General features: G+C 37.9%; 3 protein-coding genes across 4 annotated transcripts; 2 read left to right on the top strand and 1 right to left on the bottom strand.

Annotated features, from left to right (window-relative positions):
• Positions 1-6469: 6469 nt before the first annotated feature.
• On the top strand, positions 6470-9481 carry sigmar1 (sigma non-opioid intracellular receptor 1). The gene is made up of 5 exons (XM_069673478.1): positions 6470-6714; positions 6846-6897; positions 7196-7344; positions 7669-7761; positions 7880-9481. Exons 1-5 carry the CDS (start codon positions 6570-6572, stop codon positions 8107-8109), a joined length of 669 nt encoding a protein of 222 aa, XP_069529579.1. The 5' UTR covers positions 6470-6569; the 3' UTR covers positions 8110-9481.
• A 1415-nt stretch (positions 9482-10896) lies between these two features.
• Positions 10897-19714, top strand: katnal2 (katanin p60 subunit A-like 2). Of its 2 annotated transcripts, XM_069673092.1 has the most exons (16): positions 10897-11027; positions 11703-11773; positions 12081-12247; positions 12387-12423; positions 12514-12616; positions 12713-12811; positions 13616-13687; positions 13784-13861; positions 14215-14313; positions 15135-15198; positions 15321-15439; positions 15577-15668; positions 16784-16894; positions 17166-17328; positions 17539-17641; positions 17857-19714. In XM_069673092.1, exons 1-16 carry the CDS (start codon positions 10977-10979, stop codon positions 17994-17996), a joined length of 1569 nt encoding a protein of 522 aa, XP_069529193.1. In that variant the 5' UTR covers positions 10897-10976; the 3' UTR covers positions 17997-19714. The 2 variants fall into 2 exon arrangements, with proteins under 2 accessions (XP_069529193.1, XP_069529192.1); XM_069673091.1 differs by having other exon boundaries at positions 17539-17946.
• On the bottom strand, positions 15907-23801 carry hdhd2 (haloacid dehalogenase-like hydrolase domain containing 2). Its single transcript, XM_069673093.1, has 9 exons — positions 23681-23801; positions 22051-22160; positions 21750-21852; positions 21404-21509; positions 20156-20240; positions 19722-19887; positions 19424-19474; positions 19083-19146; positions 15907-18818 (listed from the first exon to the last, which is right to left on the bottom strand). The coding sequence occupies exons 2-9, from the start codon at positions 22149-22151 to the stop codon at positions 18715-18717; spliced, it is 780 nt and encodes a 259-aa protein (XP_069529194.1). The 5' UTR covers positions 22152-22160; positions 23681-23801; the 3' UTR covers positions 15907-18714.
• Positions 23802-24203: the final 402 nt, after the last annotated feature.

The raw sequence follows: 24203 nt of genomic DNA, 5'->3' as shown, positions 1-24203 counted from the left end.
TGGCGGCTGGCTTGACTGTGTTATTCGAAGTGGAGGCTGGCTTGACTCCAGTTGTACACGAGTGTGTAACATCTTATCATTTACATACTTGAGACTCTGGCTGTGAGCCATGTGTTATATAGGAAGGTAATAAGCGCCTTCCTGACATCTCTTATTCCCTCTTCATCCCCCTCTGTTCCTAGAATTCTTGTCAGGCTCCACTCCCGCCCTGCTGTTCTGACTTTCTCTTGCAGTCCTTCTCGCTCTGTTGCATACCTAACACATTTAAGTGTTATATGTTCTGCATTTTCTTTTGCTCCACATCTTCCACACTTGTCATTATTCCTTTTCCCCAGAATATACATTATGTCATTCAGTCCAGTATGGCCCTTCTTCTTCTTCTTCTTCTTCTTCTTGGTCTTTTATGGCGGTTGGTAAATAACCTTTTGGTGCATTACCGCCACCAACTGTCTATCAAATTTTTTCTCCTAAAACACTGAAACAAAAATCTGTAACATTTTTCCATTGAAAAGATCTCGCATTACTTTAAGCTGTACCGTTTTCAACTAAAAACCTTACTGATAAACACTTCCCTGTCCTTACTTAAATTGATTTTTCATATAAAAATCATTTTATCCACCTATTCATCAATCCTTTAATCCCTAATGTATTTAGTTTAAATAATAATCTCTTCTTCCACATTATGTCATTAACCTTCATATCAAAAAAGATGGCCACTACTTTCCCTGTTAATCTGTGTTTTCCTGATTTCATGTTCTCAACATAAAGTAGGGTCCATGCTACTTCTGCCTTTTTCTAAATCCACTCTTATATTTTGATACGTCTGTTGATTTCTATATAATAAAGGTAGCCTAAACTTTTTTCCCCCCGATATTAAAGCAATAGGTCTATAATTTCCTTGATCTGTGCAATCTTTTCCTGGTTTACGTATTGGAACTATGACAGCTTCTATTCAGACTGGTAGTTTTCCTGTTTTTCCAGACTTTATCATTCTAATAAAATGCCCTTTGACCATTCAATAAGAGGTTTTAACATTATATAGCATATTTTACCTTTTCCCGATGATATCTTTGTTTTCCTGAGAGCACGGTTCAATTCTGACTTTGTGAATGGTATATTTAATATATCATTTGAATCCTCATTTTGCTGTATATTCATCTGTCACTGCAGTATTTTCATTGTCAACTAAGACTGGGTATCCATATCCAACTTTCCAATTCCATTCATTCTATTTTATCATTCCCCATTAAGTCATATCTGTTTCTCTTCCTACCGAATTACAAATTTTTTTTACTTTTGCACTTTATTGTTTTCCTTACTTTAGCCAGTAAAAAGTCAGTAAAAAGTTGTCATCAAGATTCTGAAAACTGTGAGTTCTGTTCAATACTTTACATGCTTTATTTCTAGATTTTCTTGCCTTTTCACATTCCTTTGTCCACCATGGTACAATTTTTTCATGCTTACCTCCTTTCCTTTTAATTGTTTGCTTTGCTGCCCCTAGAATGAGTTCACAGACAGAACAGTTTAGTTCATCATCATATCGATTAAACTTTTTGCTCATTTCTTTATCTGTAATTATTTTAGATTTTTTCTAGTTAGCACTGCTGAAGACCCATCTTTCTAATCCCATGTAGGATACTGTTCCATATTCAAGCATAATTCAATCATTATAGGATAGTGGTCACTTCCTGTCATTACTCTGATAATTTCCCAAGTGCAACTGGTTCTGAAATTAAAGTGAGATCAAAGGTTGTCTGATTATACCTTTTCTTATGTCAATTCTTGTTCCATTTCCATCATTGATGCATATAAAATTTTAAGATTTCCATTAGTTCTTCAATCACCGCTCCCTTTCCATCATTGTCATTGCCCCATACTGTACTATGCATTAAAAAGAGATTTACTGCTAGTCCCTCTATTAATTTTAATGAAAGCTTTTTGCAGTGATTATAATAGTTAAAGAAAATATGTTTAAGTCTTTCATACTGACTTCAATCAATTCCCAGTCTTTCCCTCTTTTGAATGCTCTATCTTTCATTTCTTGCTTCACAAATATCACACAACCTCCTGCACTTCCTTCCACTTTTATAACAAAATGTAATACTGACTTCAGCCAAGTTTCTTAAATACATACACAAGAACTTCCACAATACTTCAAATTCTTGACCATTTGCAATTTAACTCATAGTATTATTTAATAGTGATTTCTACAATCCCGTCTTGAGTGCTTTTTTCCCCAGTTTGTTCTCCTGTTTCATTTCCCAGATCCCTGAATGTCTTGGTATCCACACGAAATTGATAATGGCCAATCCTAATGCGAGTAAACAACATTTCACAAAGCCAATTCTAATGACTTCAACCTGTACCATCATAATGCTTATAAGTGCCATCACAATATCACAACATATCATTATATTATAAATTATATCTAATATTTATTACTGGAAATAACCTGTGCATCCACAATTATGCCATCAACATGTCAAACAATTCAACTACAAACACATACAAAAAAATGTGCAATGGACTGTCCACCAACACTTCTGGATCCCAGTGGCTGTGTGCTTCTCCTCCTGTTGGCCTTGGCTTGAGATTTAGACACATCATCATGAGCAGTTGTTTGCACAGTCCCTTTGTCCCTTAGCTCCGCAACCAATAATCAAAAGATCAAATGAAGTTTGGACAGGTCAGGGTATACTGTTGCCCCTTCCCCCTCCTGCTCAGGGTCATCATGAGTCTGCTCAACTGTTGGGGGATGTGTCTCGTTACCAGGAGGCCTGAAGGCATGGAAACAGCATATGGAGGCAGGAGAGCCCTATCTCTTACCCTACATTTGCTTTTATCTCTCTGTTTTCTACATACACGTTCATCTTCCTAAACAATCATTACTCAGTGTGCCTATTAAAGGAAAAAACCCTGTGTTATATACTGCCAGAGTGAAACATCCTCAACCACATTTTTTCCTCATTTGTCTACCATCAATTTAGCAGGACCTGAAAGGAGGTCAGGTAACTGACTCAGTAGGACAGATTTGCTTGCACATCCAATGAGCTTATCATCCACACAAAAAACACAGTCACACTGATCTTCCCATACAATGGTATGGTTGGATCTTATCAAGCATACACAACCTTTGGGTAACTTTTTCAACCTGGTGGTTTGTACCACACATTCGTTTCGAGCAACACACCCCTGTAGTACACATGAATATGTACTAGACACTGAATGAGCAACCACAAAGTTTATTCTTTATATATTTCTTAGATTTTTCAATCATACGCCCATTTTATCATATTTATGTGCTATACCCTTATAATGTGCTATATTACTATAATATCATTATGTTTCAACAAACATATTTAACTTCTGTGAGGATTATCTAATACTCCTCCACCCTTTTACCCTTTTTTTCTTTATTTGATTCCCCTTGTCAGTTCTAACAACCTTTTTTTCCGGAATAACATAGAACTGGCCTACAATACCACAAAGGATTTACATGCCAACGGGCTCTGCTCCCCCAAGGAAATCCATCAGAGAAATACAACCATACGTTAGTTTCACAACGGCTTGTCTGGAATTATGCTGAAACTAGTTTCCAATACCACAAAGGAATTACAAGGAAACAGTTGTCCTATCACACAACAATTACACAGTTACCATTGAGAAAATGATTCATAACACCGTACTCACCCCGATAACAATAGATGGAGCATCCACTGTTCGAAACCCCTGTCTGACTTCAGGCGGGTTCCTATCACCCTTTTTTGTGGGGAGGTCACCCTGAGTCTCAAAAAAGACCCCTGCCGGCAGTTTATCCTCAGTCCAGACTCAGGATGTCATGTCTCGTTGGTTATGTTAAGTTTTATGTTTTTAGTCCTGTCTTCCATGTTTCTCATGTCCGCTTTTATTTTGTAGTAACTGTCCCCTCTCGTTTCAGAAACTTTACTTCCTGCCCTGGTGTTTCCTCGTCAGTGTGATTGTCTGCTCCACCCCTGATTGTGTCCACCTGTTTCCCATTTCCTGATGTATTTTTAGTCTGTGTCTACCTGTGTCCTGTGTCAGATCGTCTTGTCTCTAGTCTCGTCCTGATCCCTCTCATCAAAGTAAGCTTCATTCATCTTAGTGTGGTCTGTGCTCTTGTCTTTAGTTTCCAGCATTGCTGTGATTTTTTGTTTTTTCAAACCTAATCTTAGTTTTCTTGCTTTGCAGTGATTTTATGTTGTACTTTGTGTTTCTTTTGAATTTTTGTGGACTTCCTTGTTTAAATAAACCTTTTTGATTTTCTGAATTTTGAGTCGTGCTCTTGGGTCCTTTTTTGAGTCTTGTCACAGGAGTCGATCAGCGAAACATCCATCCCACTTCTGACAAAAAAATGTGGGGGAAACTCTCTTCCTGAAGATAATTTGTGAAGAACAAGCAAACTCAATGTTGTGAATCAAGTCTCTTTACTTACATTTTACATGCAGCATGGAGAGAAGTACAGCAGTTCTCTCCCTTGCAGTTAAAGTGTTCAAGCTTATAAACAACATCAACAAACCCCTACCCCATCCCCACATGGTACTTCAATCAGCCACCTGGCCTTCGTAAGCAAGATAAAATGATCCTTCTCTGCTCTCCAGGGGGGAAGCCGGGGTTCACCAAGTTAACGTCATAAAATAAATTGCCCCCCATATAAATTTAAATTTAGACGAGTTACCCTTTAATGATGCCCGGAAAATTCCCACACTGTAAACCATCCTGCCCCAACAACAACTGGTGGAATGGACACAGCTGTGGACATGGTAACGCTCCACCAGTATTTTTATTCGAGGGGTGGGAGTTGGAAACCAGTGTAAGTTTCCCCAGTTTCAGGGAACTCTTGTCTGATGCGGGTGACAGCACAGGACGGGATGACCACCTTGATGTGCTGACCCAGGTATCCTCAGCACCACCGCACAAAGTTCCTGTATGCCAGGTGTCTGTAACAACTGTGAGAAATGAACGTACTATATTAATGGCAAGCCTTTTTGCAGTGCTTTGTCCAAAATGGGAAAAACGTCATGTATTCCAAAACAAGGATAATCAGTATGTAAATAATGTTGGTGCTTTTACACTTCACAGAGTACTTGCCGACTTTGTTTACTACATGTTATGAATAAAAATCTAAATACTATTCCCTGTATAAACTGACTTTGATTTCCTTAAACTGACCTATCGAGCTCTGGTTCCTGCATCTCCCCATAGAGCTGCCTGCATGTGCCATACACAGCCTGCAGCACATAGGGATTGAGGGCCACTGGTCCGAAACCTGGGTGAGCAGTCACACAGGCTGCACCCCCAATCTGCTCACACCTATGCATCACCTGCATGAAATGAAAGGCATAATGTTTGTGGTGGTGTCTTGCACAGATGAATGTGTAAGTACACGTGTGTAAATGACTTGCCTCCTGTATTCGATACACACAGGCTTATAATGCAATGTGATCACTATGTGTTCATAGACTTTGCAGTAGTGTCAGGTTGAAATACAAGGTCAAAGATGTGATGTTTTTTTTATGGCTCTTCGTGAGCTGTTACCTTTGCCACCTCCTTGCAGCAGATATTCTCTCGAGGAGAGAGCTTAGTGCAGTGACCACATGAGCACCTGTTGTAAATAGAAAAGAAACCTAAGTGGTTTTTCATGAAATATGCGTATTGTTAAGTACAAAAACGGGGCTATATATTTAAAAATGTTAAGGCCATAACATTTAAATCCCCCGGGGGGCATCTTGTACCATTCAGAGACGTCCCCCATCCTCTCCTGCCCCTCCTCCTCAGCATCGGCACTCTCAGCACCCAGTGCATGTGCTAGCGGCTCCAACTGATACGGCTCTGGACCGCTTTGGTCGTGGCCTACAGGAGACTCTGGAGGAGAAAAATCCTCCACTCCAAAAGACATGTCCGTCGCAAGTGTCTGCGCTGCTTCTTGTGTTGTCGCGCATGGCTAAATAACCTAGCTAAATCTGCTAATAAGTATACTTATTAGCTAAATCTGCTAATAAGTATATTTATTAGCAGATTTAGCAGATCAGTATACTTATTAGCAAGTATACTTATTAGCAGCACATATACATATGTGCATTTTATGTTTGTTTGTATGCGTGCGTGTGTGGCGCATAAGTGGGTGTGTCTTACCCACCCTCCTTCCCCCCTTCCGCCCCATATGTTGATGACGTTCTAATGGCATTTTTTGAAATTCCAGAGTAGACGCATTTCAGCCGAATCTCTGAGATTTAGTTACCCTTTTAACCTGAAGTACAGTATCAGACCCTGATGTTCTGCACTCCGGTACAGTGGATGGCGGTATGCACCTTTTAACGTTGGTTGCAATCCGCCATAATCTCAGTGAAGAAGAAGAAAAAAAAGAAGAACCGATAGAAGAAGAAGAACTTGTCCTCTGATTGGCTGAGCAGCGCTGAACAGACAGGAAGTATCTGTCGGTCTACAACTTCTCTGCCAATGGCGTCTTTGGAGCAACTTGTCTGCGCCCGTTTACACTTGTAATCAAACCTGCTGCTTTTTCATAGTGTATCTTCCATTTCATTTCTACAATGTCCGTAGTCAGAACGAGTACAAAAATGTTCGTGTTTGGCGCAGCCACCGTCCTTGCTTTTTTTCTGCTGCGGCACTGGATGGCCACCAAGCAGTACGTTTTCAACAGAGAAGACATTGCCAAATTGGCCAAACAGTATGCGGGTAAGTTTGGTTAGGTCATCCTCTAGTTGCAGTAAATGTAAAATGTAGTTTAATCAAAAAAGTAAAGAATGTAAGTAACCCACGTAGTCCTCTCCGCTTTTCCACTATACTGTAAATGTCTCTATTCTCAGGACAGGACCATGAGCAGGCCTTTTCCAAAGTGGTGGTGGAGCTCAGGAAGAGGTAACAGTGACTTAACTATTCATCAGAAGCATACTCACTTACTGTCAGCACAGCAGGAATTTAGTCAATTATCAAATTTGAATTATCCCATATTAGTCAGTCGATTTCTCATTTCAACTTAACATTCTGTTCAAAACCGTTTCCAACCCGTTGAAAACAAGATGTTGGTATGTTGTTTTAAGCCACTGAGCTTTTGTTTCAATGTACAAAACTTGGTTCAAAACCCTCTTTAATCCTTCTGATTTTAAAACCTGCTATAATTAGGGGTGATGAAAAAGCTAAAGTGTCACTGAACTAGGTATCCTGGCCATATCCTGCCAGATGAGGACCTGCAGTGGGTGTTTGTGAACGCAGGAGGCTGGATGGGTTCCATGTGTCTCCTTCATGCCTCACTCACAGAGTACCTGCTGCTGTTTGGTACTGCAGTAGACACAGGGGGACACTCAGGTGAGGAATCAAGGGGGTTACAGTTTTTTTTTTTTTTTTTTGTTATTCCATGCACTTTTGTGAAAATCTTTTCGTCATAGTATTACAGTTATTGACATTTGTCAAGTCTGAAAATTCCTGAATTAAAAGGTAGACTCAAAATAAATACACAATTAATCTTTTTCTGTGTTTATTAATGTCTGCAATTGTATTTGTAAGGGGCAGTAAGAGTTCTGGCCCTTCTGATGTACACTCGAGTTTGTGTTCTTTTCATAGGATTTTATGATCAATCTGTGAAGAGAACAATAGAAATTTTACTTCACATATGCTCTCCTTATCTATTAGGACGGTACTGGGCTGAGATTTCTGACACTGTCATATCCGGAACTTTCCGACAGTGGAAGGAGGGAACAACTAAGAGTGAAATATACTACCCGGGTAATACCTTAACCTTATGTCTTTGAATAGATGTATTTACATCTTCATTTTATGGTAGACGTATCTGACTGAGAATACATTTTTTTGTCTAAATTTTAAATCCCCCCTCCCTACACAGGTGACACTATCATACATGGTGTAGGTGAAGCCACTTCCATCCAGTGGAGTGCTGGGACTTGGATGGTGGAGTACGGTCGAGGTTTCATACCCTCCACGCTTGGATTTGCTCTGGCTGACACCGTGTTCAGCACCCAGGACTTCCTCACAATGTTCTACACCATACTTGTCTATGTTAAGGGTCTGCTTCTGGAGGCTGGTACACTTCTTACAGAGGCTGGCATTTTCTGAGTTGCAGCTGAGGCATGGAAGCCCACACAGGACAGTAACATCAAAAGTTTGCCTTGTCATTGCACACCATTTTATCTCTTACTTATAGCACAAGGAAAAAAAACTGCCGGACCTTTCCTAGCTGATCTAGTGATCTACATTCAAGTTCTTGCCCCTCGTTAAGGCTGTTAAGTCCTTTCATTCTTACCTGGTGACATCAAACTGTTTACAAACATCCAACATTAATTTAAAGCTGTACCATTCACCAAAAAAGGTAACAGCCAAAAACATTTCTTATGAATCAAGGTCTACCCTTTTACTTACTGTTCCTCACTGATACACAACAAGCATTACTTAGATTCTGTCTAGGTAGTCACTGGGCATATTTTTTTGGGATCTGGTGTCAGAAGTTGTGCCCCAAAGACCTACTTTTTATTTTTTTATTTTTTTGGGAGATTCTTCTGGCAATACTAAGGCAATACTCGTAACCAGGCTTTTAAGTAGTGACACTTAACAACCAAAAACCTAAAATGCTGAAGCTCTCATATAACTACTGGTTAACTGTCAGGTTTGGGGACCAATAAATTACTTTTAAAGCAAATGCTTAGTTTGGCTTGTGTATATATAGCAAAGCCAAAGCCACTATTTTCTTAGAACACCACTGTCATATTTATGTATATGTATAAAAGGGTTTCTTGTGAAGTTTGTCTTAACGATGATCTGAGCATGATTGCTCCAAAGACAATCCCATCTTGGCATTTTACTCCATGTCCTTATGCACAATCCATGATCTGTTTTTAATGTTATAACATTTCTTTTTTTAATTGAAAACTGGAGGGGATATGTTGAAGAAAACTGCCTGGACAATGATGATGATGATGATGATGATGATGATGTGTATGCAATGTCACTTTTTTGGCCAAGAATGAGTATGATGTATACCAACACAGAACATTGCCCTACGTACTGTACACACCATGTGTGTATTTGAAAAAAAATGCAAGCCCTAAAAAATCTACAAGTCATATTTGGCTATGATTATTGAAAAAAACAAAACATTGCTGTTTTGAACTTAATGTCTCCTCTGTGTTATACTGTAAATGTTTAATTCATTCATTCAATTGGATGGATTTGTATAGAACTTTATTTAAAGACTGCATCTGAAATACTTAAGACAAACTGGAAAATTGATAAAACAGCCTTATATTCAAGACCAAGACCTGAATCCATCATGACTCATAAAGAGTTTTATCAGAATACTGTATAACTACTCACAGCTAGAGTTATCTGGTTTATGTACATCAGCAAGAGTAGCAGTGTCCTCTCACGATTGGCAACACAAAGTAACTTATTACTGTAATGTATGCTGAAATAAAAACTGACTGTTTTTTTTAAAAAATGATACAAGCCTGGGTTATTACGCCAAACTCCTTCAACTGCCGTAGTCCCATAGTAGTAGTTCATCTGCTACTATGGGACTACATAAATTGTTATCATAGTGCCATAGATGATCCATCTACCTTCATCAAAGCAGAAGCCCCTAATCACAGTACATATTACATTCCATTGACATACAATATAATATAAGCAGTATGTAATCCATCACATTGACCTTTTTCCGCAAAACAAACGAAGCATTAAACACAAGGTGAGTGAAATCACAAAAATGACCTCTTGGTAGATGGAGTTATGCTGTGTGATAAGGCGTTGTTATCCAATATAACAGGCCAGTGGAACAGAGGACAAGACACATCAGTCCTTATCTCCAATGCCAAGAGGATGCAGACAACCTGGTTTTTGTTGTTTTTATATCCATGATGATAGAAGAGTGGGCCTTTCAGGTTGATGTATATTTTCCTGTATCTGCTTGTGTGTATAGTGTTTTAATGAGTCTAACAGACTTGCATACTGACCTGACCTCTTTCTCATTAAGCCCTTAAAGGTGATGTATTCAGAATTGAAGATTGGCATCTGAAGCTGAAATACCAGAGGGTCCACCATCCACTCAGTGGCTCCATCTTAGTGGAATAGATAATAACGGTTGCTTGGTGTCCTCCGGCTGATGAACTCCTCCTAACCACAGACTGGCAAAACAGAGCAATGGATGGATGCAATTACAAAAATGACAAAATAAACAAAACAATACTTAACAAGTGTAACAGTCCCACTTGTACACATATACTTACACACCAATTACACACACACACGCACACACACACACACACACACACACACACACACACACACACACACACACACACACACATATATATTAGGGCTGTCAAAGTTAGCGCTCTTTTAACGCCATAATAATAGAACGCCCTCCCCGCAGTTTCAGAAATCAGGAATCGGTGCAGCCGCGATGTTGTGGATAGCAAGCAGAAACAAACCTCTGTGAGCAGAAGTGGATAGAGAACATGGTCTTTTAAATGGCAAATTCTGCCTCAAAGCCCTGCTATATGGTTTTCTTGACAAGACAAAAGTTATTTGTTTTTACTGTCGATGTGAACTGAGGAACTGAGTTACCACCGGCAGTGTTTCCGCTACATATATATATATATATAGATAATATATCTATATATCTATATCTATCTATATATATATATATAGATAGATAGATAGATATAAATTAAAAACAATATACAAGAAGATATGTAGGCTATGTATGTATATATTAATCGGTTTTATGACAGTTATTTGTTTCGTTTATCTTCGGTACTGTATAAAACATGCATGGGTAAAGAAGACAGTTGTTGCTTAAGTACGGCAGCCCAGAAGGAAAACCCACACGACCCATTACATAGACGGTGAACGGACTTCAAACATAACTCTCGAAAAAATAAAACTGACAGATTTAACGGCTGTCTTGCTGACCTTTCACAACTTCAATGGAACTTTCGTATCAATCTATGAAAATCGCCCATCAAGCCCGGGAGGCGGTGAGTTAAGAAGGAGCTCTTTTTTTGTATTTTATAGCTGATTTGAGATCACTATTAGCAACTTTTAGCTAACTAGCAATGACACTAAGAAGACATGTAACGTCATCACTGTTCATGCCAAATTAACTTTCCCAGATGACAAGTAACGCCTTACTGATTGTATCATGTATGCAGTACCATATCAATCAGCAAAGAGGTTACGTTTAAATGGCTGTTATGCTTGTCTTGCTAGTTTTGCAGGAACCAGTGGCACAATAGATCGGCGTCTACTTGTTGCCTAGATACCCGGTCGGTTGATACATTTGTGGCAATTTGTCAACTTTACTTATATAGTACATTTCATACACAGGGCAACACAATGTGCTTCACACATACAGCCATTGGCTTCACATTAGTTTGAATGATTGCTATGAAAAGCAGTCTTTTAAAATACCTATAGTAACAGTTGATGTATGTATTGAAGTATGTAGGGTAGTTTGAAACAGTAGCCTATTTCTACTCAACTACCAAGATTACAGTTGTGTGATTTTTTAAATTTATTTCTTATAAGTTATTGCGACCTGCAGTCAAAACACAGATCACACAGCTTTAAAAATATAGCTCTTAGTACAGAAGTTGAATTTTATGTGCTAATGAGTCAATATGCTAGGTCTGATTTGTGTTTCTGTCCAATAGGATGAGCTAAGGACTGAGATGAGAAGGAAGAGTCTCCTCATCCTCATTTACCAACACTTGCAAGGACAAGGGTCAGTATGAAGTCCTGTATTGGCATGTTGCGTTTATGCTCAGTGGCCTTTTTTAAACAGCAAAAAGGTAAAAGAGCAAATTTGGTCTTTTTGCTCCACACAAAGGCATATTTGAACAGTAGAGCTGTTGATGATACGTGAGATGATGCAGGCCTACAGTTCCTTCATGTGTGCTTCGCTGTACAAAAAGTGTCTAACTTTATCACCCACTTGCAATAAATCAGCAATATCCAATATGGGTAATTATTGATCTTTTTAATGTGTGTGCATGTGTGTGAGTTTTTTCTTGTGTGTGTCTGTCCATCAGTTACATGGCTGCAGCTGTGGCCTTGGACCAGGAGACTAATGGAGGTGTCAGGAGGTTCGAGGTTTGTGACAACATCGATCTGAATATGGTTCTGACCGAGTACGAAAGCTATCACTACGTCAAGTTCCAGAAATATCCCAAACTTATTAGAAAAAAAGTAGAACCAGGTAAGACCACTGGTAACACACTTAGTAAAACACAAATGATATCTCCTGCTTGATGGGACAAATTTTTCGCTAAATTCAGAAAAAAAAAAAATCTATATTATAGGCTATGAATGTTTTCTGTTGTTTCTCCAATGTCAAGTTGAAAACAGATGTGCAAAAAGTGGTGGATTCAAGAGGTGAGTGCCTTTATTCCTCACACCTTTCCTTTTATTAAATGTTTAGGACTTCTAGTTTTAAACTGCCCATACATGCAAAATGTCCCTCAGAAGTCCCTGTTCATCTGTGAAGCCTCTTCCCAAAATCAGCCAGTCCCAGAGCCTGCAGTCTGGAAACAGCACCAAGAGGACAGCTCCCGATGCACATACCAATGTACAGTATAGCATTTAACAAAGAGCCAAGACCGTAATATTAAAACTGAAGGTGATTCTACAGGCATCTTAATGACTTTTTTTTTTAATTTTCAAGGAGAGTGGTTTTTCTGGTCCTACAGAGTTGTCAGAGTTTGGTCTCAATGTTTCCTCAATTAGAAATGGACCAACTGGGGAGACAGCCATGAACAGAAAGGTACTGAGGAATGATTCATGTTAAATACAGATAAATGTGATACATTTTTAAGGGTAACATTTTGTTTACATTTCGGAAATTAACACTAGGGTTAGGGTTAGGGTTAAACTAGAAAATAACAGCAAATCCCATCATCATAATGAGAATTACGTTAAAATAATCTGAAATTATTTTATAAAAGTATCTCCAACATATTCCAATTTGCTTAAATTGTTGTTTTAAACCTACAACTTGTCATTTTATATTGATCTTGGAAGTGTCACACAAAATGTTTTGTGTATTTTGTGCCTTTTATGGATTTAGTCGCATAAAATCCTTTACTTCCTAAGCCATTATGCAGATAGACATGAACAATGGAAAATGCCAAGTCCCTCATAAATACAGAACATACACCATAAAGTGATCAATATGCCATAAGGTTTGGGGGAGCATTAGCGCATCCAAGCTCACATTAAGCTACAGGCCAGGTACACCTTGGACAGGGCTTACATGTATAGACAAAGATTGACACTCACACTCTATGGGCAATTTAGACTCACAAATTAAACTTACTTCCATGTCTTTGGATTGTGGGAGGAAATGGAAGTACTTTGAGAACATGCAAACTCCACACAGAAAGGACCCAGCAAGCAGGCATATTCAAACCCAGAACCTTCTTGCTGTGAGACAACAGAGCTTACCCATGCACCAGAGTGTCACCAATGTGCACTTTACATTACAATTTGAAACAAAATCACAGCCATTATTTTTTTGTAATTATGCCAATGTACGTAAATGTATTAAAAAATGTGTCGCTTGTCTTAGGGCCAGATGACTGATGGCAAAGGTTTAATCTATGACACCGTTAAAGGAGCGAGCTGTCACTCAGACTACATGGTAATTACAATGGAGTGTCCTAGAACACTGAGGTGAAAATTTGAAAAAACCTTACAATGAGTAACTATTTAAACGTGATTTTATGCTTTTATGCAGGAACGGCTGCTGAAGCCCCTCAGTGGTTTTTCTGGAATGAGTGGTGAGATGAGAGAACTGGCCGCAATCATCAGCAAAGTAATGCATACACACTCATACATTGCAAGCACTAACTGTGATAAACAACACATACATTCACAAACATTTTATTTGTATCTTTTATATCTTAATGTGTGACACATAGTATTCAAATATGAAGAAATTCTTGAAGTGATTTATGTGAAACCAAATGTATCCCCTAGAGAGCAGTGAAGTGTTTTGTTGTGAATGAACTGATGTTCTGTAATAATGAAAAAACAGGGTTCAATTTTCCTTATCTGATTCTTTATTCTATAGGCCACAAGCCTGATTGCACCAGAATGTGTGCGTGACCATTTTTGACTGATATCATCCACATGCATCTCTCACTCGGTGTGTTTTCTTGCCTAAAGGACATCTATTTGCAAAGCCCCAATGTACGGTGGGAAGACATCATCGGCCTGGAGAATGCAAAGCAATTAGTCAAGGAGGCCGTCGTTTATCCCATTAAGGTGCGACCACTGCTCGGGTATGCTGGTAATCCAGCTCCAAGCGCCTATCTTCGATTCTGAATACATCTCCTTTAAAAGGCTTAAAGAGAAGGAGGGCAGCTGGGTCAGGCCAGTCTGTTAGGCTGACATTTAATCTATATCTGAGATAATATGGTAACACACACATACACACATAGGTAGATAGGCATGGAGACACGAACACACACACATTGAATGCTGTTTAGAATTTGTGTACCCAGCCGCTTTCACACAATGCCGTTGCATACAGAGACTGTACATACAAAAAAGTCTGGTACACAAAGACGTCAATAAAAGAGACACACAGAAAATACATACACACTTCAATCCCCATCACATAGCTCTCCCTTATGGATATAATGACAACAAATCACATTGTCTGCATCCACTTGACATTTACAGACAGAGATGAGGACTGATATGTCTATCTTCTCTTCTGCTTGCCTCGTTTATTGGATAACACAATACCTCCTCCTTCCAACAAACCTGAAATTCTCTCATTATTTTTCATTCTCTAGGGTATAAGGTCAGTTTGTAGATGTGACTCAGTCTCTGTTTGCCACCTAGACTTTAGACTAATTTGTGGTATGTGGTATTTGCTGAACTGACTCTACTAGACATCAGGTAATTTAGTTTAATTTGAACAGTCTCTGTTCGGTCAGAATACAATGAAAATTCATTTTTTGTAGCTGAGGGATATGTTTGCAGCTTCAAATTTTTCCAATTTTGAAGAATACTGTGATTTACTTTATGTTGTCTTTTCTTTTTTAGTGTTCATATTTCACCCTTATGCTGTTTTACAGTACCCCCAGCTATTTACAGGCATCCTGTCTCCTTGGAAGGGCTTGCTGCTATACGGCCCCCCTGGTAAGATTTCCAGCACTTTAAACCTTAAGAAGGTTGGTTGATAAGAAAGAAAAAAAAACTAAGTTTGCTTGCTTTCTTTTTTATTAATTTAACAGAATTAAATTTTAACAAAATTCTCACAGGCACAGGTAAGACACTGCTGGCCAAGGCTGTGGCTACAGAGTGTAAGACAACCTTCTTCAACATCTCAGCCTCCAGCATCGTCAGCAAGTGGAGAGGAGACTCTGAAAAACTGGTCAGAGTAGGTATTCTTCAAAACACACAACAGATCAAATGCAACAAATAGGAATCCCCCCCCCCCCATATTTATACACATGAACACATATTCTCTCATTTAAATGCATTTAGTTTGTATTTGTGTTTTTTATTTACCTACAGGTTCTGTTTGAGCTGGCCAGGTACCATGCCCCATCCACCATTTTCCTGGATGAGTTGGAGTCAGTGATGAGCCAGAGGGGAACCACCATGGGGTGAGTTACACCACGAAATGTGGTAAATGGAAAGTCTTTTTCTTCCCCAGTACTGAAGGTAATGAGTTTGCTTCCTGCAATGGCCAATGTGTCTGTTCACCTAGGCATGCGTACTGCCAACATATTCTTGAGTAGGGCAAATAACTAGCTATGAGACATCTGTAAATTGTGAACCTAGTACTGTATTTATTTAACAAAATACGCAAACAAATGTATGTATATCTCTTTGAAGCCCAAATACAAAACAAATAGATGCTTATTTATTTTATACATTTAAATACATTTTCTCACAAAGAGTAATATTGCAATGTTGGGCCTAGCTGAGAGTGGAATTTCTATACACTCACTGTCAGAAAAGTTAACACAACTAAGGATCCATTTGCAGAAATTTGACAAATTTGGGCACACAACCTAATTTCATCTTGGTTCCAGTTTTCAGTTAGAAGTTGACTCTTTCTTGCACATTGGGCAACCATATTTGGCCTGATAAAATCCTGTTTTATTCATGTACTTGGTTGGTTGAAGCTTAAGTCAATGGGTTTCTGTTATCTTTGTCTACTTTACCAGCATTTTAATCTGCATTACTTCACTTGGATCATTGTAGTGTGCTTCCATCTCACCATAACTCTTTATTTTGAAAGGCAGCAATCACACCTGGCACACTGTATAGAAGACCTCTCTTTTTAGGTGGCATTCTGACATAGAAAACAGTAACAATAATATTGATTCATGTACAATAATTATATTGCAGGAAAAAAAACCTGCTGGAATAGATAAGGTTATTGAACAAGTGTTCTGTGTAGAAAGTTTTGTATTTTCAAGGCGACAAACTAGAAGTATAATGTCCCAATGTCATGTTCAAGTTTCACATGTTTTGACTACAGCTAACACGTTGTAAAATTGAATGCTTTCAACAATAACTATACATCCACACGTTGTTGACATTAGAGAACTCACAAAAAATATTTTATGCGTTTCCTGTAAGATGAGCTTGAGGAAAAGTTTGCAGGTTGTATTACGTCATGGGTGGACCTATAAACAAATTTGCTATTGAGTAACATTGTGAAAATAAACAGTGGGGAAAGCAGACTGATTTGTTCTTGATTTGTTTTCAGAGGCGAGCACGAGGGGAGCCGCAGGATGAAGACTGAGCTTCTGGTTCAGATGGATGGACTTGCAAAATCAGACGATCTGGTGTTTCTACTGGCTGCCTCCAACTTGCCTTGGTAACATTTTATCCTAGACTAATACAAAATATTTTGTTTCTTTTATAAACAGAATGAAAATAAATCAGTGTTTGTTTTGCAAAAAAGATGTACACTAAAGATGATAGACAGATGCTAGAGTGACAGACAAGCACATAAAATTAGGTTTTCAGTTCTATTCCCCATGATTAATTTTTTGAATTATTTCTGATTCAGGACATTGGAAATGGAAGAGAATGAGAAATGATATTCTGTCTCCTAATTTTTTTTAACTGTTCCACTCTTATGCCAGGGAACTGGACCATGCCATGCTACGAAGGTTAGAGAAAAGGATTCTAGTCAGTCTTCCCTCCTCAACAGCTCGCCAAGCCATGATCTCTCATTGGCTGCCTCCTCTGAGCGCCACAGAAGGGGTGGAGTTACGAACTGACCTTGATTATGATACTCTGGCGAAGGTCTGTTATGATAATTAAACTAATGTTAAATCCTTTATCTATTACATCTATCTATTTATTTCTAAGTATTAATTAAAAAATATTTGTCTGGGATTTAATAAAAAATGCTTTTATTGTCTGTAAATATATTAAATTGTATATATATTTGTGTCTGTTGCCTCTAAGAGGAGATGAAATAGAGAACAATCACAACTTGTGCTTTTGTTTAAGAGGATGGACGGTTACTCTGGCTCTGATATAAGACTGGTTTGCAAGGAGGCTGCAATGAGACCAGTCCGCAAGATCTTTGATGCTCTTGAGTCACATCAGGATGGTAGACACACACAGACACAGACACACAGACACACAGACACACACACACACACACACAAACACAGACACACACACACGCACACGCACACACACACGCACAGACACACACACACACACACACACACACACAAAAGAAGATTAACCACCAACATAGCCATGATTCTGTTTAGTGCTTTTGAATGAACACTCTAACCTCACAGGTGTTCTCCTTCACAGGAGATTCTGACATGCCTGCAATCGAGCTTGAAACTGTAACAACAGCTGAATTTCTGGAAGTCATTACTCACACCAAACCTTCGGCCCGAAACCTGATGGACAGATTCACAGCATGGGAGAGAGAGTACGAGTCTGTCTAAAGCACAGGCACATACAGTAAAAACAAGAGGGGGAAAAAAGACTTTTATATCACCATATGTCTGAATAAGCTCTTCTTACTGTGAAAAGGTTTCCCTACTACTGCTGTTATAAGGTTGCTCTTCATTGTAGCGTTCCCAAATAACTAATTTTAAGCTTCAGAATTAAAAAATACCTAACAAACAAACAGAAAAACATTGCCTGCATCATTACCTTAGTTCAATTTACATATTTTTTCAATTTAATGTGTCTCTGTCCTATAACTTCTGGTGGAATATTTGACATCAATCAATTTCAAATTGTATACACACAAAGTTTCTGAAAACATGTCTGAAAACTTAGGTACTCTGAACCTCTCTGAGTTTTAAATACCAGCTGATTTTTCAAATACATTTTCTGTGATGATATGGTAAAAAAAATATTTGTCATTAGGGCAACATAAGGTTTTTACGTCTGGAATGAATGATGTATTTTTATTTGTTAATATTCTGGATTTATAGGGAGACATTCAATTGGAAAGTTTTGAGGATTTCTTTTTCTTAAACTTGGTCAGATTCCTAATTCAGGAAGTCTACAATGTGGGTTATAATTTATTAACTTCCTAGCTGTCACTTCTAAAACACCAATAGTCTAGAACAGTAATTAGTGTCTATTAGATTGTTTTCCTGTGACAAAGAAAGACTATTAAAAATTAGACTGTAGAATTCTGCAGTTACAAGCTTAAAGCAGGTTCCTCAGGATGTGCTCAACAGCATCTGGGAAACTGTCACAGGTCAGGTGGGGAGGAGGGTTAATTGTATTCTCATCTCCTTCTCTGTATTTACCTGAGAGATGACAGAAGAGAAGTAGGAAAAATTATCAACCACAAAGAAGACAATCATTATCAAAATAATTTGATTAGTTTATACTGTAGCTAATGTTGTATATATAAGACCCATGGTAAAATACAATAATGTAGGTTTTAATGAATACATTACAGTGGAAGAAAAAATTGAGAGATGAGGTAGAGTGTACATCAATAAGAGTCAGAGGGATGGGTGAAAATGCTGGAGGGATAAGCGTAAACTGGATGAAGTTTTTTTTATTACCAGTTCTGACCAGAATTCCCAACATTCCTGTGTTCTGAGCCCCACCCACATCATCTTTGGCATCCTGTTGGAAAACACAAACGGTCTCTAAACAGCTTCTATTTTTTGTACCTAATCAAGTGATATTGTATTTGGGATGGAAGTTCCATATAAGAAGTGCGGTATCTTCTAAAAAATGTCAGTGGTCATTTAATGATGTTTCAAAATAAGTCTCTATTTCGACAAGTTTCAGGCTTGATTTCCAACTACAGCCCTAAAGTGTGGACACTTCTTGCTCAGGTTTAGTAGAAATGAATGTAACAAACTTGCTGAACATGAAACCTTACAGATGATATACTTACATCTCCTATCATGACAGCTTCATTTGGCCTACATCCTAAATCAGACAGAGCCTATTTAAAGAAAAGAAAAAAAGAGAAAGAGAGGTCTCATTGAGAGGCTGATTATCTAAGTTTTATAACCATGAAATCTACTCCCAACAATACCACAAAAAAAGTTAAAAAGTGGATGGTACAGTCACATAGAAGTATATAATGAGGTGTTCTACACCACAATGCATTTTACATATTTCTACATTAAAAAAGGCATTTTCTCTTTTGTGTATGTATTAAAAAACACATTAAAATGTAACATTTTAACCTGTGTGAAAAAAGTATTTTCTGGCTTTCCCACTACAGTAGCTTTGCAGTCTGTGGCATATTCAAGTCCCGTCACAAAGGGCCCAGGACCAAGGGCCAAACCATCCATACGTTTGTAGTACCGAGCCTTATGGATGGCGATGAGAGGAGCTCCACTAAGAATCATTCTGGGGAAAAATTTACATGTTTAATGAGCTGTACTTTATTCATCAAACAAAATAATAGCTACAAAGCAGAAAAAAGTAGCAGTAGTGATTTATCTGTTTGAACAGCTTAAGAAACTACTATTTTTAGGGTAATAGATGATTTTGAGCCATAAAGAGCACAAAACAAAAAAGAATATCCTCTAACCTGTAAGGAAAGTTTCTCAATAATCTGAACTCAAATCTGCCATTCAATCCTGAAGTATTCAATTCTTAGGACATACTTAACCACCTGAAAGCCTTGTTTAATGTTTGGTAGTTGAAGTGATCAGGGGCAAGTCCAATGACAACAGCGTTTGGCTCTGATGTGTCAATACCTTGAGATGGAGAGACATGGTGCAGGATTTGTTAATGCCTTTCAATCTTGATATAAAACATATTTAGCGAGTCACTTGCTCAGTCTAAAAACCTAGAAATTTACAAATGCCATGATTGCAGTATTTTTTGTGATATATTTTTTAAACTGATTAGTTTGGTTTTAGCAGTGTTGGTCAAAATAAGTGAACGCTTCACAAACAAAAATGGTTCAAGTAGCAATAATGAAGATATTATATTATAAGACTATTTAGATCATTGTCATCATATTATTTAGATTATTTAGTCTAAATATTATGTAGACAATATTTTTGACTTCATCATCCTGACAGCTTGACTCCATCTGAATGTTGACTTTTGTTACACCTGCTTTTTGTTTCGTTTCATGCTGTAGTCATAGATATTTTCGGTTGGTTCACAGCTCAGCAGAGACGGCAGAAAATGATACACTTCTTTGGGACTTAAAGGAGAAGTTTGGTATTTTTAAACCTGGGCCCTATTTTTTTTTTTTTTACAAATTTGGGTGTCGAAATGACTCGTAGGAACAAAAACAAAAAATATAGCCGCAATGGCTGCAACATAATCCCCTGGGGCAATTGCGCCCAATCAAAGTACATCAACTAAAAGTGCTTTTTAACCTGTGTGAAAAAAGTGTCGGACACCTGAAGTAACAATCTGAGCCTGTCAGTGGCAAAAACAAACACTTTTAGTGGACGTACTTTGATCGGGCGAAATTGCCCAGGGGCTTATGTTGCAGCCATTGTGGCCGTATCACAGCTACGGGGGAGGCCATCTACTAGACCGATTCCAAAGGTTTTTGTTCCTTTTCAACACCCAAATTTGTAAAAAAAAAAAATAGGGCCCAGGTTTAAAAATACCGAACTTCTCTTTTAACACCCAAACCAAATTGTTTGGGTTAAATTTAAACTAACAATCCATCTTAGAAATGGTGACACTGACTCTAGAGCAGGTTTTTTGTTTTTTTCGCAAACGTTGTGGTTTAGAGGGATGAACAATAGCTCAATAACAATAGCAATGATAAACACTAACAATTGCACTAAGTTGTTTTATTTGATCTCTTAAAAAAAATACAAAAAAAAAAAAGAGAAAAAGATGACAAACATTCCATCCTCTGACTGAAACACACACATGCAAAGCTCCTTACCAGTAAAGTCTTCTAGTGCGCTGTCCTCCACTAGTAGCAGTGGTCTGTGTTGTTTCTGCAATAACAAACTCCTTGCAGCACTCAGTGAAGTGAAGATCTCCTGTTCCTGTAGAGTTAATTTTTAAAAATTAAGCACTTCAAGGTTAAAAGCAGCAAAAAGAAAACTTAATGTGTTCTGGTGAATTTATGAAATGATGAGACGATCCTTGTGCGGACTTTGACTTCTGGAGTGTCTTTTCTCCAGACTTTTGTTTTTTGTGAAAGAGCAACCAATTTAATTTCTATGTAGGTTTCTTTTCCTTTTAATTATCGTCAGTAAATTATATATGGCTTTGGTTGTTTTTACTTGAAGATTGAAGTTGAGACGTTGTAGTCGTTCCAGTAAGTTCCTCTTACTCTCCTTGGTTGTGTTGGTCACAAACTTCACAGCTACAGATGCCTGCCGTAACCTGAAAACACCGAAGCAATTATCATGTAATTGAAAACAGTGAAGCAGTGTTCGAACTTTCATTTCAATTTAATTTTAATAAGCAAGTTCAGTTTGATCTATTAGAATGTAAACACTAAAATAAGAGGGGTTTACAGGCCTAAATATGCATCTATGAGTATATTGGTCTTTATGTCTGAGTTATGGCTGTTTTTCATACATTTTCAGGGCATCCTGGGCCCCTGGTACTGCTGTGTCTTCAATATGAAGAGTTCCACTCAAATCAATGAGCACAGCCTTCAGAGTCCTTTTACCTGCCATATTGGAGACCTGTAGCAAAGTGAAATGTTTAGTAGCTTGTAGAGATGAACAGGCATGATGGCACAGTTGACGGCTTTAGACTCACATTTCTTCTGGCACTTTAAAAAACAATGTTAGGAGGTCAGGTAGCATTCCATTGGATGCAAGAGAGATTTGTGTTCCTGCAGAGACTTTGCATTCATAAAAATAAAAATGTACTCCTTTCCATTTAGTTAGTGGATTTTTATTTTCACTGGTTAAACAAAAAAAAAAATCTGAATAATCCGACAGGTTTTTAGTCCTCACCAAGTACACTGTTAGATAAGAGCACTTTGGAGTGCAGTCTTTGATTATTATTATCTAAACTGCTAAATATGACCAAGGTCTGCTGTAAATGGAGCTTTAAAAAAGCTTATTCTTTGAGAATGTGTTTTTTTTAGAGATGATACGTTGATAATCTTAATTCACATCAGTAGTGGCAAAATGTATCAGATTACTGTGTTGTTGAAACCTGTATCAGGACAAACTGAGAGGATTATTGACCACTTTGTCCCCAGACTTCCTGCCTAGAATACAGATTTAAGTATTTTATTGCTATTTGACTGTGTGATCGCCTATTTTTTAGACACGCTTGGATTTCTGTTATGTAGTTATCAATGGGAGGATACAATTAATGCTCTTAATACCTACCCAAAACAGCTTAAACACACACAAACACACATAATGAGCATGTGTGTGTCTGTAGGGGTGTCAGGGCTGTAAATTAACAACTGGTGGATCTGGACCCAAATGGGATGCACTCATTGTCATTAATGTCACTGTCATTATTACACCTGTGCTATTTTTTACTATCACTGCAGGAAAATGGTCAAGCAGACTCAGTGTGAGCCCTACATTGTATCAATTAAGTGTTAGAACAGGCAGATACAGAGGATGTTAGGCTATATGTTGCCAGTTATGTTGGTCGTTTTAAATGATCTTCAGATAAAAGAAAGGGTTGCAAACAATAAAGGGGATAAGCGTTTGCTACACCTCCGTAATTATACAATACAACATACTTAATTTTAGTTTTATACGGCAATGACATTATATTGGTTCCTGTATCAACGTACTTGTGTTGTCGTACTTTGAAGTTTTCATGTACTATTTAGTATCATTTATTCATTTTCCTTGACAACCTTGATATATTAATTCCGTTGTGATCTGAAGTGTCTCACTTAAACACTTCGTAGTATTGCTGCTTTTAAGGTTTTTTTTCATTAAATAATTGAATACTACTGTAATATTATGTTTCTGTGCCTTTTAAATACAAAATACACCTTAAATCAACTCTAGCTTATGCGTACTGCATCATTGTATCATTCTTTCCGAAAGTTACGTAAATTAAAATGAGAATTCTATGGCAAATATTTGTTAAACGGTACCACATAAAACTGTAGGACAGTAAGTAGTTACGTTTTATTGTCAGGAGTCCGTCAGTATCAACATCACTGTTGGACATTCATAAATGTAGAAAGGCACAGTGGCATTCATGTAGCTGTTGGCTTTACCTTTACATTTCAGCAGCACATTTAGCGACTTCTTTGCAGCAGCGCAGAAACAAATTGGTCGATTTTAAGTGCACGTATTTACGTATTTACAGTATGATCAGAAAGTCACCAGACCACACAGCTAACCCTAAGCAAAGTCAGCTCCTCCAGCTGCTTCCTGTTGGCGTTTTTCTTCTTCGCTGGTTTGTAGTGGGTGTTATTCTATATGCATTCAAGACGGCCCCTGCAGGTCAAACACCGCAACAGCTTCAACTCTCTTTTACATCCTTTAATGCAATGTTCTTATTTCATGTTTTTTTTCTTATTGGATATTTTGTTAATTATCTCTGTTTTTTTAAATAACCTTTTCTTTTTTTCTGTTAGTTGTTTCTCCAATGTATATATTATAATCAGATAAGAGGCTTATCCTTAACTACTTAGTCACTTGTTAGAATAAAAAAAAAACATATGTGTCCCACCAGACTAACAACAAACAGATGCATTGCATTAGTTGGTCTTTTAGAACATTCAAATAGATTTAATA

The sequence above is a fragment of the Semicossyphus pulcher genome, unplaced genomic scaffold (genome assembly GCF_022749685.1).
Source record: "Semicossyphus pulcher isolate SPU_LCO1_2020_fin unplaced genomic scaffold, fSemPul1.0.p SCAF_22, whole genome shotgun sequence".
Taxonomy (NCBI): Eukaryota; Metazoa; Chordata; class Actinopteri; order Labriformes; family Labridae; genus Semicossyphus; species Semicossyphus pulcher.
The sequence above is the reverse complement of the archived record's forward strand: the minus strand, read 5'-3'. Positions and strand labels throughout refer to the sequence as shown.

Excerpts from the sequence above, each read along its gene's own strand:
- sigmar1 (XM_069673478.1), top strand. The coding sequence starts at position 6,570 with ATGTCCGTAGTCAGAACGAGTACAAAAATGTTCGTGTTTGGCGCAGCC. Across the intron at positions 6,715-6,845 it reads ATTGGCCAAACAGTATGCGG|GACAGGACCATGAGCAGGCC; the intron begins GTAAGTTTGGTT and ends CTCTATTCTCAG. Across the intron at positions 6,898-7,195 it reads GTGGTGGAGCTCAGGAAGAG|GTATCCTGGCCATATCCTGC; the intron begins GTAACAGTGACT and ends TCACTGAACTAG.
- katnal2 (XM_069673091.1), top strand. The coding sequence starts at position 10,977 with ATGGAACTTTCGTATCAATCTATGAAAATCGCCCATCAAGCCCGGGAG. Across the intron at positions 15,440-15,576 it reads ACTCTGAAAAACTGGTCAGA|GTTCTGTTTGAGCTGGCCAG; the intron begins GTAGGTATTCTT and ends ATTTACCTACAG. Across the intron at positions 17,329-17,538 it reads ATTATGATACTCTGGCGAAG|AGGATGGACGGTTACTCTGG; the intron begins GTCTGTTATGAT and ends CTTTTGTTTAAG.
- hdhd2 (XM_069673093.1), bottom strand. The coding sequence starts at position 22,151 with ATGGCAGGTAAAAGGACTCTGAAGGCTGTGCTCATTGATTTGAGTGGA. Across the intron at positions 19,888-20,155 it reads ACATTAAACAAGGCTTTCAG|AATGATTCTTAGTGGAGCTC; the intron begins GTGGTTAAGTAT and ends ATTTTTCCCCAG. Across the intron at positions 19,147-19,423 it reads AAGCTGTCATGATAGGAGAT|GATGCCAAAGATGATGTGGG; the intron begins GTAAGTATATCA and ends GTTTTCCAACAG.